The 15,010-nt window shown below is 37.2% G+C and overlaps 1 protein-coding gene across 3 annotated transcripts in view; it reads right to left on the bottom strand.

The window, feature by feature from the left end:
- The window catches only part of fank1 (fibronectin type III and ankyrin repeat domains 1), a 38,241-nt gene extending 23,661 nt beyond the window's left edge, over window positions 1-14,580 (bottom strand). For all 3 annotated transcript variants that reach the window (XM_003218595.4, XM_062976060.1, XM_008106756.3), the window contains exons 1-3: window positions 14,428-14,580; window positions 1,850-2,021; window positions 322-446 (exon numbers count right to left, since the gene is read on the bottom strand). In XM_003218595.4, the coding sequence (XP_003218643.2) occupies window positions 322-446; window positions 1,850-2,021; window positions 14,428-14,452 (322 nt within the window). In that variant the 5' untranslated portion in view covers window positions 14,453-14,580. The remainder of the gene's footprint in view (window positions 1-321; window positions 447-1,849; window positions 2,022-14,427) is intronic.
- Window positions 14,581-15,010: the final 430 nt, after the last annotated feature.

Here is a 15,010-nt window from a genome sequence, read left to right as displayed (position 1 = left end):
TGATGTGGCTGATGAGACTTCTTGTCCTATTTTCTATTTTGAGCAGCCATTTGAATAATGTGAAGCTGACATCAAAAAAGCTAGCATACATCTTAAGGCAAAGATATTTTTCTTTAGAGAATAGTGAGGAATAGCAAATACAAAGGAAGTCTAAAATGCAGCCCTAACAAGATACTGTATAAATAATGCCTACATTGGGAGCAGTCCTGCAGTTTAAATGTATTGTTATGTACTTCAACTTTCCATTTAACACCTACTACTATTCTATGTATACCTTTTACATTATTAATATTTATCTATTAAAATACATTGTAAACCTACTTTTTGTGGTTACACAAACAGGTGAACTGTAAACAGAGTCTCCCACAGGGTCTGTGACTTTAAGCCGAAACCTGTAAGTTGTTCTAGGTTCAAGACCTTCCACAACATGCTGTCGAGCATATCCACTTCAAAAAGAAAAGAAAAGAGGAATGTAAGATCTTTCCCAATGAATTTTAAAGACCATTTTCAAATGTTTAGGACCACTATACATTTTTTAAAGTAATTCTCTCAAACACTAACAGAATAATAACAGCATTTACCACCAACCATATATGTGTGTTATTATGAAACTATGTGCCCCTATTGCACAACAAGTCAAATATTTTTATGTGGCTCCTGCAAAACAGATGCACAACAAACCTCATGGTTACATAAATACATATGGTCCAAAGGAGCCAGCTATCAAGAGAGATAATTGACCTAAACATCATCAACTACACAGTTTGAACACCAGTTTCAAGGGCAAAAGGCAGACCTGATCATTCTAATTTAATGTTCTCCTCTAATCTTTGCAATAGAGTTGTAAACTCAATTGCTAGTCTTAAGTAATGTAGATCCTTCAAACAACTGGTAGCTACTGAATCAACACTTTTGTAAATTCAACTGATTGAATGGAACTACTCTAAGACTACTAATTGGATTTAGGTCAATGAAGACTATCAGAATCATAAATAATTTGTTATGTGTTCATATAAAAAACAAACAAAAATCATTTAAGTATCTGACATTGTAAAGATAGTTTTTTTTTCAGAATATTTTAAATTTCAAAAAAATATGGTAGCATACGATAGCTTGACAAATGATGACATACATGATATTCAGGCAGTCTAATTCTGCCACCTAGTGACTACTTCAACACAGAATCTTTCTGGTGGTGAAGAAATTCAGGGTGGCCCAAAGCAACAAGTACTGCAGTTAAAGAGCCTATGTAGTAATACAGAAAATTCATATTCAATATTTTAAAAATGGATAAGTCAGCCTTGCAAATGTGAAAGGCCACAGATAATAAAGAATAGAATAAACCCCGAATCTAGTATTTTCAGAAAGTTGATTATTTTACAGTGAAATACCCCATACCTGTTTCACGGTTAAGAAAGCTTTCTACAAAGAATGGGTCAGTTTGGCTGAAGTTACAACAAGATGAATCAGGAGACTCGTGGAGAGAAGTAAATTGTGTGGCCCATGCCATGCATCCTAGGCTGGATCTACACTGCTATATAATGAAGTTTGCAACACTGTAGACCCATATAATGCAATTCAATGCAGTTCCAAACTGCAATGCACAGCAGTATAGATTCAGATCTACAAAAAAAACTCTGACCCACCACTGACTACTTTCCATGAACAGAGATCCTTCTCCCTTGAATCAATAAATCACTATTCACTTCACTGATATCCTTTGGTTATATCTAAAGTCATGGCTAAAGAGTGGTTTTAGAAGCAGAAATTTGGACAATTTATATCACTCAATTGTCCCCTCTGCTTTGTATACAGTTGACAGAAAAGATAACAGTAAAACTACACTTACGTGTATACTAGGTTATATTTATGTAACTTACGATCCTCTTCTTCAATTGAAACTTTTAACCATTGCTCTTGTGGACCCTTTCGTTGTTCTCCCAAGTCCCAACTTAATTGAATATTGTGATGGCTCACATGGCCTACAATTGGAGGCTGTGGTATTAAGATGGAATGTCTTTCTGCAAATGAAACACATCAAAGGGTTATCCTTAACACACCAATACAAAAACATCTCTCAAGCAGTGCACTTAAAGGCACAAAGCCTTAGTAGAAGAAATCATGGAGACTCAATTAATTACTTCTTGTCTGGGTTAATTTTATAAACGATTTTACTATGTTGTTAGCATATTTACACTTTGTCTGACTAGACCAGTGGTTCTCAACCTGTGGATCGCCAGATGTTTTGGATTTCAACTCCCAGAAAACTTAACAGCTGGTAAACTGGCTGGAATTTCTGGGAGTTGTAGGCCAAAGCACCTGGCAAAACAAACTGCAAACTGTTTTAATTAATTATAATCAATTTTGTATTTGAAATTTGAAATCTGAACATAAAACATAACCCAAAACTTAAATTCAGAAAATAATGTCTTTAATTCAACAGGTACTTATTTCAGTGTTGTTCAGAACCTGAGGTTTTATGACATCATAACTACAGTTAAACAGGAAACAGAAACATGATGAGAGCATTTAAAGGCCTACAAATTATCTTGGATTTAAAAAATTCCCATCTTCAAAGATATAGGATCAAAAAAGCAAAATTCCAAAACCACATTATATTGATCTATAAAGAACAGCTTTAACTGAAACGGTTTTCTCTTAAAATGGGTTAGAGGGTATCATTAGATAGATATTCAAGACAGCCATATATCTGCTATACAGTTTAAAGGTATTTACATAGTTCCATCTTACAGGAAATCCTATTATGTGAAAAATGTGATGTGGAAAGCTCTCAGAAAGTGATCTCAGAAATATCAATTCCATCCTTTTTTAAAAAAGAAAATCTACATTAACCAAAGGTCTAAGAAAGTCAGCATTATAATATCTTGCTACAAAGTCAGTTCTGGAGTTTAATTTACCTTTTCTGAAGTCACCTGAAACTCATGAATAACAAAACATTAAACAGAAATTATTCCACTTTTAAAAATCTTTTTGAATTATTAAAACCTATTATTTAAACAGAATTACTTAGTACAAAATAATCTCTTTCATCTACCTAACAATGTCCCTTGGCAAAAAAAGATCTGACATAAGAAAAATAAAAACATGAAATACAACAAAATAAAAATGACACTAAAATATTCAAGCAAGCAACAACTGTCCAAAAAGCTTAGATGTTTCCTTGACTCTTCTGCCTCTCAGTAATTAGTAGAAAGATGACTATATCTGTAAAGCCAGTGTGGACAACTGTTGGGGGTTAAGGGTGACACCCAAGAAGAACCTGGAGGGCTGTACTCCCTGTTAAATAAATTATATTCAGTTCCTCTCCAATCCCTTTAGAGTTACAAGGTAATTTTATATATTTTTTAAAGTCTATGCTTACGCAACCCGGGAAGAGCGTTTTTAAAAGAACAATGAAAAATAACTTCTAAAATCTGTGGAGAGGAGGCTTCCTCAGGCCTAAAACATTCCAATGGAAGCATAGTGAAATGGCATTTGAGGGCTATAGCTATATATATATATATATAGAGCCCTCAAATGCCATATTCCTTAAACTGCCTAAATGGATGAGAAATGATAGTCCTGATTTCAACTTGATCTGGGAACAGTCCTTATTAGTTAAGGTTTTTGTCTTAATTTCCAAGAAGGAACATGATACATTCTCTCATACACACACACTACTCTCTCTCTCTGTTTCTCTGTCTATACATGTGAGCAACTGCAGTTTCACTTACAAACACAAAAAGATATTCATTGCAGTTCACCACTTTTGCATTACATTTCTGGATATGTTTTACGTTAATCTTTAGCATCTTAACACAAAAGAAACAGGTCCTCAGGTTTAAAAATCGAACACCACACACTAATCAATCTGATCAATTGATAGAGGAAAACAGAGAAGAGAATGAGAACATCCTGAAAACAGAAGGGTGAAGGACTGGACTTACCTACTTCAACTGGCACAATTAATGTGGTGGTTAAATCTGGCCCCATTACACTGCTACATAACGCAGTTTAAAACTGCAGTATGTGGTCAGTGTAAATTCATATAACGCAGTTCATTTCATTATATGGAATGCAGATGGGGCATGTGTCAGTTGCAGGTTTTAAATAAAAAAGATGGCCCTCAACTTTGAAGTAGGAATAAAATATGAAATATGAAATAGCTTGAAACATAGCATGATTGGCAAAATATCATTTAAATCTCTCTCTTTTAAAAAGCTGGAAATTCAGCCGCAAATAGCATTGTCTCCTGACACATATGCCCCATCTGGAAATGACAAATTGCCAATTACATGAGAGGCCCCTAAAAGAAAATCAGATCTCATATCATGAATACTTCAATCCAATAGAATATTTTTTTGAAAGGAGTTAAATCACCCTAATAAGCATGGCAACCAAGAAGTTCTGAGATGTTCACTCCACTTCATTTTCCACAGGAAAACAATGGAAAAGCTCTTGATATGGAACACATCGCTACTGTGCTATCGAACACAAGGCTGCTTTGGTACAGTACAAGCCCTATATCTGCAGGGGATACATCTCCAGACTTTTCATGAATACATAAAGCTGCAGAAAATAACAAACCTTACTATTTTTGTGTTGTCAAAAGCTTTCATGGCCAGAATCACTGGGTTGCTGTGAGTTTTCTGGGCTGTATGGCCATGTTCCAAAAGCATTCTCTCCTGACATTTCACCCACATCTATGGAAGCATCCTCAGGAGTTGTGAGGTCTGTTGGAAATTAGGCAAGTGAGGTTGATATAACTGTGGAATCTCCAGGGTTTGAGGCTAGTGTGAATGTTGCAATTGGCAAGCTTGATTAGCATTGAAAGGCCTTGCAGCTTCAAATCCTGTCTGCTTCCTGCCTGGGGGAATCATTTGTTGAGAAGTTTTAGCTGGCCCCGATAACACTAGGAAAACAGGAGAATTCCAGATAAGAAACAATCTGGCCCAACTAACACCTCCCAACAAGGCAGGAAGCAGCCAGGTTTGAAGCTTTTCGATGCTAATAAATCTTGCCAATTACAACATTCACACTTGTCTCAGACAAGGGTTCTTTCTCCCACCCTGGAGATTCCACAGATATATAAACACCACTTGCCTAGTTTGCAACAGACCTCACAACCTCTGAGGATGGGTGAAACGACAGAAGATAATGCTTCTAGAACATGGCCATACAGCCCGGAAAACTCACAGCAACCTACTATTTTAATGGGACAAATAATAGTGGTACCAAGAAGAAAGCATAGTTTGTATAGGAGACCCTAAGTGAATAAGTGAAACTGTGGATAAGTGAAACCATCTATATTGATTCCACAAATACAGGGATTGTACTGTAATTTCAATTTACCCTCATTGGAGTGAAGATATTCCATAGTGATTTCAGAGTTCACTAAAGTCATTTTTAGACTTCAACTCCCCCAAACATCCTATTCTGGGTATTGCAGTCCAAAAGTTGCTTATCTCACCTCTTGATTAATGATCACACAAAATATGAATGTACACAATAGGTTCTAAACTGTTGCCTAATTAAAATGAATATATGTACAATGCAATTACTATTTCTTGCTTCTAAGTTGATTTCACTCTATGCTACCCTAGATCTTTGCCTGCCGGCTACCACATTTTGGCAGCTTCCACTATGGTGTGAGCTATTACAATGTAAATTGGTAGAAAGGTAGGTAATGACAGTGTGAATAATCAAACTTTGAGATAGTACTTGCAGTTCTGGATGGACTCTAATTTTTGCTTCTCATGGCAGGGGGATTTGGTTAACAGTTAAAATTCATGAGTAAACCAGGTTTTTGATGTTAAGGGTTTTTTTCCTTTGACCTGAAAAATTTCGGGGATGGTTTGAACTACAGGCTTGGGAGTAACCATTGAAACCCATCTTGGATGGGGAAGAGGGGAAGAGAAATTCTTGCAGAAATAGACATAAACATCCTATGCAAGTACATTTCTGCAAAATAGTATTTGTCCTGAGATCATATCTTGTAGAGATACTATATTGTAATACCAATATTTCTTGTAATCACAGACACCTGGATTTATTAAAGAACTGCTGACCATGTAAATATAGAGCCTTCATCATGAATTTACTGGAGAACTAATGCATATTTTGTGCATCTCAGCAAAGCCATGTTAGTCCTAATACAGAAAATGTCCCCAATCATATGCCTCAAATATCCTTAATTTCAGAAATGGATATACACCTGTTTTTTTCCTTATATATTCTGTGCAAACCTGTAAGCCACTTCAGCCTTTGTGACTAAAGAGCAAATATTCTAAATAAATAAATTTGTTGTAAAAAATACACATCATATTTAATTAGCCTAGATATTTGTGGTGAACAACTAATGCATGCTGATTTTCAATGAACTGATTAAATTTGTACTGTTTGCATTATGCTAACGAAGCCACTACAAAAAGAATGATTAATTATCTTAGAAAGTATAAATTAAATATTTTGGGTAGAATTCACATTTTATCCAAAATAACATGCTTATATTCTTAAACAGCCTTCCTTACTAAACTAAAAAGGTATGTATCAGTTTTATCTGGTTCCAAACAAATCTAACAATAGTGGAGAAAGCATTTCCCCCCTGAAAGTGCTACAAGAAAACCTGATAACAAGCTTATTGGCATTTTTTAACATAAATGTCTACATCCTAATACAAGACACCTCATATACTGAATGTCTCTGTTGGCAGCAACTACAAGAGGTAAGTAATACAATATATAAATACATAAATCAGCATGATGAAGAAATCACTTTACATACAGCTTTTGAAGTAGATGCAGTAGGAGGCTTACAAAGTGTCATCTCAAAGTTCTAACATGACTTATAGAATAGGTCACAATCACAGCTGACAGATATTCTATTGTTACAAAAAAGCAATGTTCTACAATGAAAGAAATACAGGCAAGTGCTGAATTTTTACCTCTTTATGGTCCTCAATCACCTCATTTCCTTCATAAGTATTGTGCACTACTTTCTTATGCAGTTAATCATTAATATAAACATTTCTTAAATAAATGAAGACAGGTTATTCTGAGTTTGAATGTTTAATTGATTGCTCATGAACAACATATAAAAATTAAGTAATTCTCCTTATCTGCTCATACTTTTAAACCATGAAACCAATCAGAGGTCCCCTATTCAAATTATAAAACTTTAGGATGATTCACAGTGACATTTTGTAGTACCCCATTCATATTTCACAGGGCCCTTCCACAGAGTCACATTTCCCAGAATCTCAAGGCAGAAATTCTCACAATATCTGGGGTTGTTGTGTGTTTTCCGGTCTGTATGGCCATGTTCCAGAAGTATTCTCTCCTGACATTTCGCCCACATCTATGGCAGGCATCCTCAGAGGTTGTGAGATATGGAGAAACTAAGCAAGGAGGAGAGAATACTTCTGGAACATGGCCATACAGCCCGGAAAACACACAACAACCCTGTAATCCCGGCCATTAAAGCCTTCGACAACACATTCCCACAATATCTATTTTGAACTGGGTTATCCAAGTCCACACTGCCATATATTCCTGTTCAAAGCAGATGATGGGGGGGTTTTATTCAGCTGTGCGGAAAGGGCCTCAATTGTAAAGGTTTTTTTTAATTTAAGCTACAGCGTCTTTGATTACCGTACATTCCAACAATAGAATTAAGAAGATCTATAACTCCATCAGCTGAAAATTAAAGAAAAATAATGATATACTAGACTCAGCACTTTTATTTATTTATTTTTTATTTATTTACTTTATTTTTACCCTGCCTTTCTCGACCCGGAGGGGCTCAAGGCGGCTTACAAATCTGGCAAAAATTCAGTGCCACATAGGGAAACACTTTAGTGCAATTGATCTAACTTCTTCTAAGGTCAACACTATTTTGTTGCTGTTAATATTGCTGTCTTTAATTCATACCCTGAACTTCTTTGGGAACAAAGCTTGATTCAAATAATAAAACTCGCACTAAAGAAGCAGAACACACATGATTTAAATGAAATGATTTAGCGATCACAATTAAGCTATCACAACCTTGTGCATACTCATCTGTTTACTCCTGATCACAATAATTTGTTTCTATGACTATCAGATATGAAGCTGATAAAAGGAGTTTGGAGCCAAAGTCCATTGCAGGGGCAAAAGGCACTTCTCCACCATTTTAAAATATAAAAATAATAGCAGTCAATGTGGAAAAAAATAAAAGCACATACAACCCACATAAATCATCACATAAGGAGACATATATCTGGGGATAGAGACAGATGAAAGAATTTACCCAGGTATCCCATTGTATTACTTAAAATTTAATCTTTAGTAAATGTGCAAAGGACTACTGCCTACGAGGGTGCCAACTGGACTTCTTGAGAAGAAAGTTTCACAATTTGGTCCAGTCTTCAGAGTAGGCTTTCTGCCCTCTCATATTCATGATGGAAAACCGCCCTGCCATTACAAAAACATTCCCAAGAAGTATGTTTCAGGGTATAAAACATTTCTCTTGGAAATTTTCATTTAATGACACCCTGCATAATGGGGAGGCTCTGCATAGTAAATATGCTTAATGAAAAACTTCACGAAGATCGTGTTTAAATATAATAAAAAGCCTGCATTAGGAAATACTATGGATCTGACAGAATAGAATAGTATTTCTAATTATCTTTTAAAGTGGCATAAATGTATGTAATTCTCATAACAATTCAGATGCCTATAGGTCTAATCAACCTACTTTCACTGCAGTGCGCTAGAAAAAAAATGTGAAGGGTCATGCTCCGAAGCTTCTTAATTACGGCTTTTAAAACAAAATCAGAACTACATTTTCTTTCCACTATAATGCAAAAATGGCTTTTTAGCTTCCCAGAATGTCTTATTAATCATATTATAAAAGTTTGCTAAAATGAATTAAGAAAAATCAAATAACCCTCTCTTCTCATTAGTAATGTTCAAAGGACATTGAGACCTCTTTCTAGCACTTAAAAGATATAGGATTAAAAGAACATTGGACAAAAAGAGAGCATGCCATGTAGGAAAAATGATTTCAGAGCAATTTCAGAATCAGAAGTAGAGATGTCAGCAAAGTTTATCACTGAAAATGAGGATTTATGTGCTCACAAGGCTTTCGAGTACTACACCTTGTCTTCACTGAACAATTCTGCTCTGATTCAAAATACAAAAGTGGAATTCTACACATATTTGCGCAAGCTGATTTCAAAGGATAATAATACAAAAGTGTGTTTTTTAAAAAAAAAAACCTATTCAGCCTTACTCAGATGAATTCCCATCAAGGGACCAGTGCGTGTAGAATTATAGCCCTAATAATGGAATGCCTATCAAATGCAAAAGAGGACAAGTCTCCTGCACTATTAATGGTTGTGGAGAACAGAAAATGACAGCAAGTATACTGTAATTTGCATGGCACAATATATCCAATCTTAAAGCTACAATAAAGGGTAATGGGTAGAATCGACCCACTTTTTTTAAAAAAAAAAATCACTATCCATCTGCTAAGGCCTTTCGAGGAAAAGAGCAGCCAGACACAACTCTAGTGGGCCCAAGATCCAGCCCTTGTCTTATTCCAAGTGCCACTTCAGTGACCATGGAGAGAGAGAAGGGTAGGCAGACACAGTGCCATTGTCCCCAGGACCAAAAGATGCTGTCACTGCTATGTTCTCAGAGGGAGAGAAGAACAGCCACAATTTGCTAGATTTACAGTAGAGTCTCACTTATACAACATTCGCTTATCCAACGTTCTGGATTATCCAACGCTAGGCATGTAGCCGGGGGGGGGGCCTTGAGGGGCTTCAGCCCCCCCCCCCGAAATTCTCAGGGTGGTCAGTGAAAAGGCCTTACATTTATTATTTAAACTGTTATGTTTATTCATATAATGATCTGATCATCATGCTCAATATATCCCATATGCATGGGAGTGTTGGGATAACGATACAAAAGGTTTGCTAGGATAGATCCTCTCTCACCCAGACTCAGCAACCCCCCCCAAACCAAAATCCCAGCCCCTCCCAAATCAAAATCCTGGCTACGGGCCTGTCCAACGCAGTCTGCCTCCCGCCCAGATCCACAGCTGTTTCTCTAGGCAGCAAGGACTGAACTATTTACAGATTTAATTTCCAAGAAAGTTGATACTGTAAGTTCATTTTATGCAATTCTATCTTTATTTGATAGTAGCCGAAGTTTTTGTTGTTAATGTTTTCAATACATTGCGATGTTTTGGTGCTAAATTCATAAATCCAGTAATTGTACATAATGTTACCATGTATTGAACTGCTTTTTGTGTTGATTTGTTGTAAAACATGATATTTTGGTGCTTAATTTGTAAAATCATAACGTAATTTGACATTCAATAGGCTTTTCTTTCATCCCTCCTTATTATCCAACAGTTTCGCTTATCCAACCTTCTGCTAGCCCATTTATGTCGGATAAGTAAGACTCTACTGTAATTACCTTCCCAACTGCCGTTCCTTTTCCTGGTAGGTTGTAAGACTGAGGGCAGGAAACTGCCAAATTTACAATTTGTAAACCCCTCTGTGAACCTCTTTGATTCAAGAGTGGAATATAAATGCTCAGTCTAAATAAACAAATAAAATAGAAATACACACAACTGGACTTCCATTACTGCAGATTCTACATCCTTGGATTCCACCATCCACAACTTGGAAATATTCACCAAAAATCTCAAAAACCATTTTATTGTGCCTTTGTCTATACAGTGTTCCCTCACTTATCGTGGGGGTTACGTTCCAGGACCACCCGCAATAAGTGAAAATCTGCGAAGTAGGGACGCTATATTTATTTTAATATGTATACATTATTTTAGTAAATATACACTATTTTAAGTCTTTATCAACCAATTGTGTGTTGATAAATCACCTCCTTCTCCTCCCATTGCTGCTTAGACTCCTTTTCTCTCCCTTCGGCTTCTCCTTCCTCTCTTCCTTAGGTTGTAAATTATAAATTTTTATGATTTATAATATTCTTTTAGAGTTTATTGAAAAACCGTGAAACAGCAAATCCGTGAAAAGTGAACTGCAAAGTAGTGAGAGAACACTGTAATCAGATTTGAGCATTCATAAATTTTGGTATACACAGTGAGTCATGGAACTAAATCCCAGGAGATACCAAGCGTATACTGTACATGCATATATGATCTTTGGGTAATCCCCTCCCAGAAATTCTCTGAGTGATCAGTAACCAAATCACAACTCAGGACAGAATTGTGATTGATAGGGAGATATATAAAATGAAATGTATCATGATATAGTATGATGGATAATATTCCCCCCCACACAGAATTCTGTATGATCAATGTTTGGAATCAATCTTCCAGATGGTCAGTCATTTCTCTTGCTCCTTCTGTCCCTGCAGGAGGTGGTTTATTTCTCCCATATTATTTAATCTTTCTTTGTTCTGTGAACATTCTTTTCTTTTTCAGAAAATGTACATGTTTTCTTTTTCTCCACAAAAATCTGTATGGGTCATCTTGTGGGAAGGTTTACTCATTTCTAGTATAAGTCATGATTACAGTAAATAGGCATGCTTCAAACATGCAGGTCTCAACAGAACAAGAGAAAAGTGGAGAAAAGTCTTTTCAAGGACAAACATTAGAATAAATGCAGACTTCATTGATCAGAAATTAGTCACTGGGCTTCAAAGGCATATAATGTATGTTGATAAATTCTCACTTTCTCAAATGATGCAGTTCTGATTGATTTCTCTTTTCTGTTAGTTCCTCTTTCAAGGAACAGTTTTTCATAATGGAGCCCAATGTTCCCTGTCAACCGACAATAACACTGTGTGCCAGCTACTCGGGATGCATCACCCAAAAGTTAATAAAATGTTTTCTGAGTGGCTTAGAATTTAATTATATTGATATCACTTTCCATTAACCATGCAGAAACTCTGAAACTGTTTCTTCAGCTAGTATTTTTGTAGAACTCCAGCACTCCTTCGATTAAAAAGCTCGCTGCACAAAATCTTAATGCTGATTCTTCACAAGTTCTTTTCCCTCAACATTTCTAGGTCAAGCATAATCTTTTCTCTGCCACATTCACACTTAATGCCCTCCCTATCCCCATCCCATACAGACAGCACACAGCAGCCTTACAAGTAGTGGGAAGCAACTGGAGTGCTCCATGTTTTTGGACTGCAGCTCCCAGCAGTCTCAGACGGTTGGGGATTATGGAAGATCTGTACCAAAAACATCTGCTGAGATGGTTTGCCACTCCTGCTTTAGGGATTGCAATCTCCATTAAATCCCCCATATCCCCATTTTTTGAGCAACATCGGTCAAGACGGCTGGGATATGGAGGTAAAGAACACAAAGCTTCTCGAGCTCTCTTACCTGCCTGAAAGAATTCTCCCTCTTTAGAGCACAACAACCCTGCTTCTTCAAATGCAAAGATTTTCTTTCAGAATGGAGATCCAAGAGATACAGAGATGTCCCATTTCAAATATTTTTGTTGTTGTGTATCTCCAAGTCATTTCCCATTTATGGTGATCTTAAGGCATAAGGAAGATTGAGCGAAGGAAGATAAGCCACTTTTGAACTGTGGTGTTGGAGGAAAATTCTGAGAGTGCCTTGGACCGCAAGAAGATTCAGCCAGTCCATGCTCCAGAAAATAATGCCTGGCTGATCACTGGAGAGAAGGATATTAGAGGCAAAGATGAAGTACTTTGGACACATCATGAGAAGACAGGAAAGCTTAGAGAAGATAATGATGCTGGGGAAAATGGAAGGAAAAAGGAAGAAGGGTTGACCATGGGCAAGATGGATGGATGGTATTTTTGAAGTGATTCGCTTGACCTTGAAGGAGCTGGGGGTGGCAACAGCTAACAGGGAACTCTGGCGTGGGCTGGTCCATGAGATTACGAAGAGCTGGAAGCAACTGAACGAATAAACAACAAAGACAGACCTATCACAGGGTTTTCTTGGCAAGATTAGTTCACAGAGGGTTTGCTTTTGGCTTCCTCTGAGGCTGAGGGCCTTTCCACACAGCGATATAACCCAGAATGTCAAGGTAGATAAGCCACAATATCTGCTTTGAACTGGATTATCTGAGTCCACACTGCCATATAATCCAATTTAATGTGGATTTCATACAGCTGTGTGGAAGAGGCCTGCAATACACTACCAGTATATTATACAATTAGTATTATATATATTGTACTATAAGTTGCAGTATATATAATATATATTTTATTATACATAATATATTAGCATTAGTATTCTTCTGTCATTTAGAGATTTATTGTATTTGTATGTTCATTTGTTTTTTAAATTGTTGTACCCGACCGCAAGCCATCAGGAGAGGTGGGTCATAACTAAAATTTATTATTTGGTCGCTGTGAGTTTTCTGGGCTGTATGGCCATGTTCCAGAAGCATTTTCTCCTGATGTTTCGCCCGCATCTGTGGCAGGAATCCTCAGAGGTTGTGAGGTTGGTTGGAAACTGGGCAAGTGGGATTTATATATCTGTGGAATGCCCAGGGTGGGAGAAAGCTAACACCTCCCAACAAAGGATTTCCCCAAGTAGGAAGGAGCCAGACTTTGAAGCTGCAAGGCTATTCAATGCTAATCAAGGTGATCAACTGCAATATTCACACTTGCCTGATATAGACAATACTTCTTTCTTCTGTCCTAGACATTCCACAGATAAATACAGTAGAGTCTCACTTATCCAACATAAACGGGCCAGCAGAATGTTGGATAAGCGAACATGTTGGATAATAAGGAGACATTAAGAAAAAGCCTATTAAACACCAAATTAGGTTATGATTTTACAAATTAAGCACCAAAACATCATGTTAGACAACAAATTTGACAGAAAAAGTAGTTCAATACGCAGTAATGCTATGTAGTAATTACTGTATTTACGAATTTAGCACCAAAATATCACAATGTATTGAAAACATTGACTACAAAAATGTGTTGGATAATCCAGAACGTTGGATAAGTGAGACTCTACTGTAAACCCAATTTGCCTAGTCTCTAACAGACCTCACACTCTGAGGATGCCTACCATAGTTGTGGGCAAAACATCAGGAGAAAATGCTTCTGGAACATGGCCATACAGCCGGCAAAACTCACAGCAACCCAGTGATTCCAGCCATGAAAGCCCTCAATAGTGCAAAATGTATTATTATTATTATTATTATTATTATTATTATTATTATTATTAGATACACACAAGATTAGTACACAGCAAACAATATCACTATGCTGGTTTTTGTATTGGATCAGGATGATGATGATGATGATGCAATGGCATCATTAGCCAATCCTTTACTATTAAACTTAACTGGATAATTGAGACAAACAGTTCGGAGACCCTACTTCGCCAATGGGGCCAAAGAATAAGCAGGCCCTTCGCCTTATCTGCCTTCCCCCCTTTTCTCCTAGATATTCTCACCCTGGTTTCCTTCCTTCTCCGCCATCCTTCTCCCTCTTCTCAGCCCTCGTTCCCTTCACGGATACAGGCCTCCATGCGCAAAAGCTCCTGAGGCTTTCTCCAAAGGGCAAGGCCGCGTCGCGTTGCCGTAGCAACGCAACGGCTGTGGGCGGGGGCGGGAAAAAGGAAGGAAACCTGATCAGATCTCAGATATTTGGATGCAGCCAGATAAAGAAAACAGCACATTTCGGATAGGGTTTCATGGGCCTGTCTTTTGGTCCCTTGACAACACACAAAGCTTTCCCTCTCTGGCCCCTTTCATACAGCTGAATAAAGTCCCACATTTTTCTGCTTTGAACTGGAATATATGGCAGTGTGGACTCAGATTATTTATTTATTTATTTATTTACAGTATTTATATTCCGCCCTTCTCACCCCGAAGGGGACTCAGGGCGGATCACATTATAACACACAAAGGGCAAACATTCAATGCCCATAAACACATCAAACAGAGACAGAGAGAGACACGCAGGGGCCACAGGGGGGAGCAGCTGCTTCATCATCCACACTGACGGCACTTCCTCATTCCAGGTCGTAAATTAGT

The sequence above is a fragment of the Anolis carolinensis genome, chromosome 3 (assembly GCF_035594765.1).
Source record: "Anolis carolinensis isolate JA03-04 chromosome 3, rAnoCar3.1.pri, whole genome shotgun sequence".
NCBI classification, from domain to species: Eukaryota; Metazoa; Chordata; class Lepidosauria; order Squamata; family Dactyloidae; genus Anolis; species Anolis carolinensis.
Note: the sequence above shows the minus strand (reverse complement) of the source record. Positions and strands in the feature narration are given on the sequence as shown.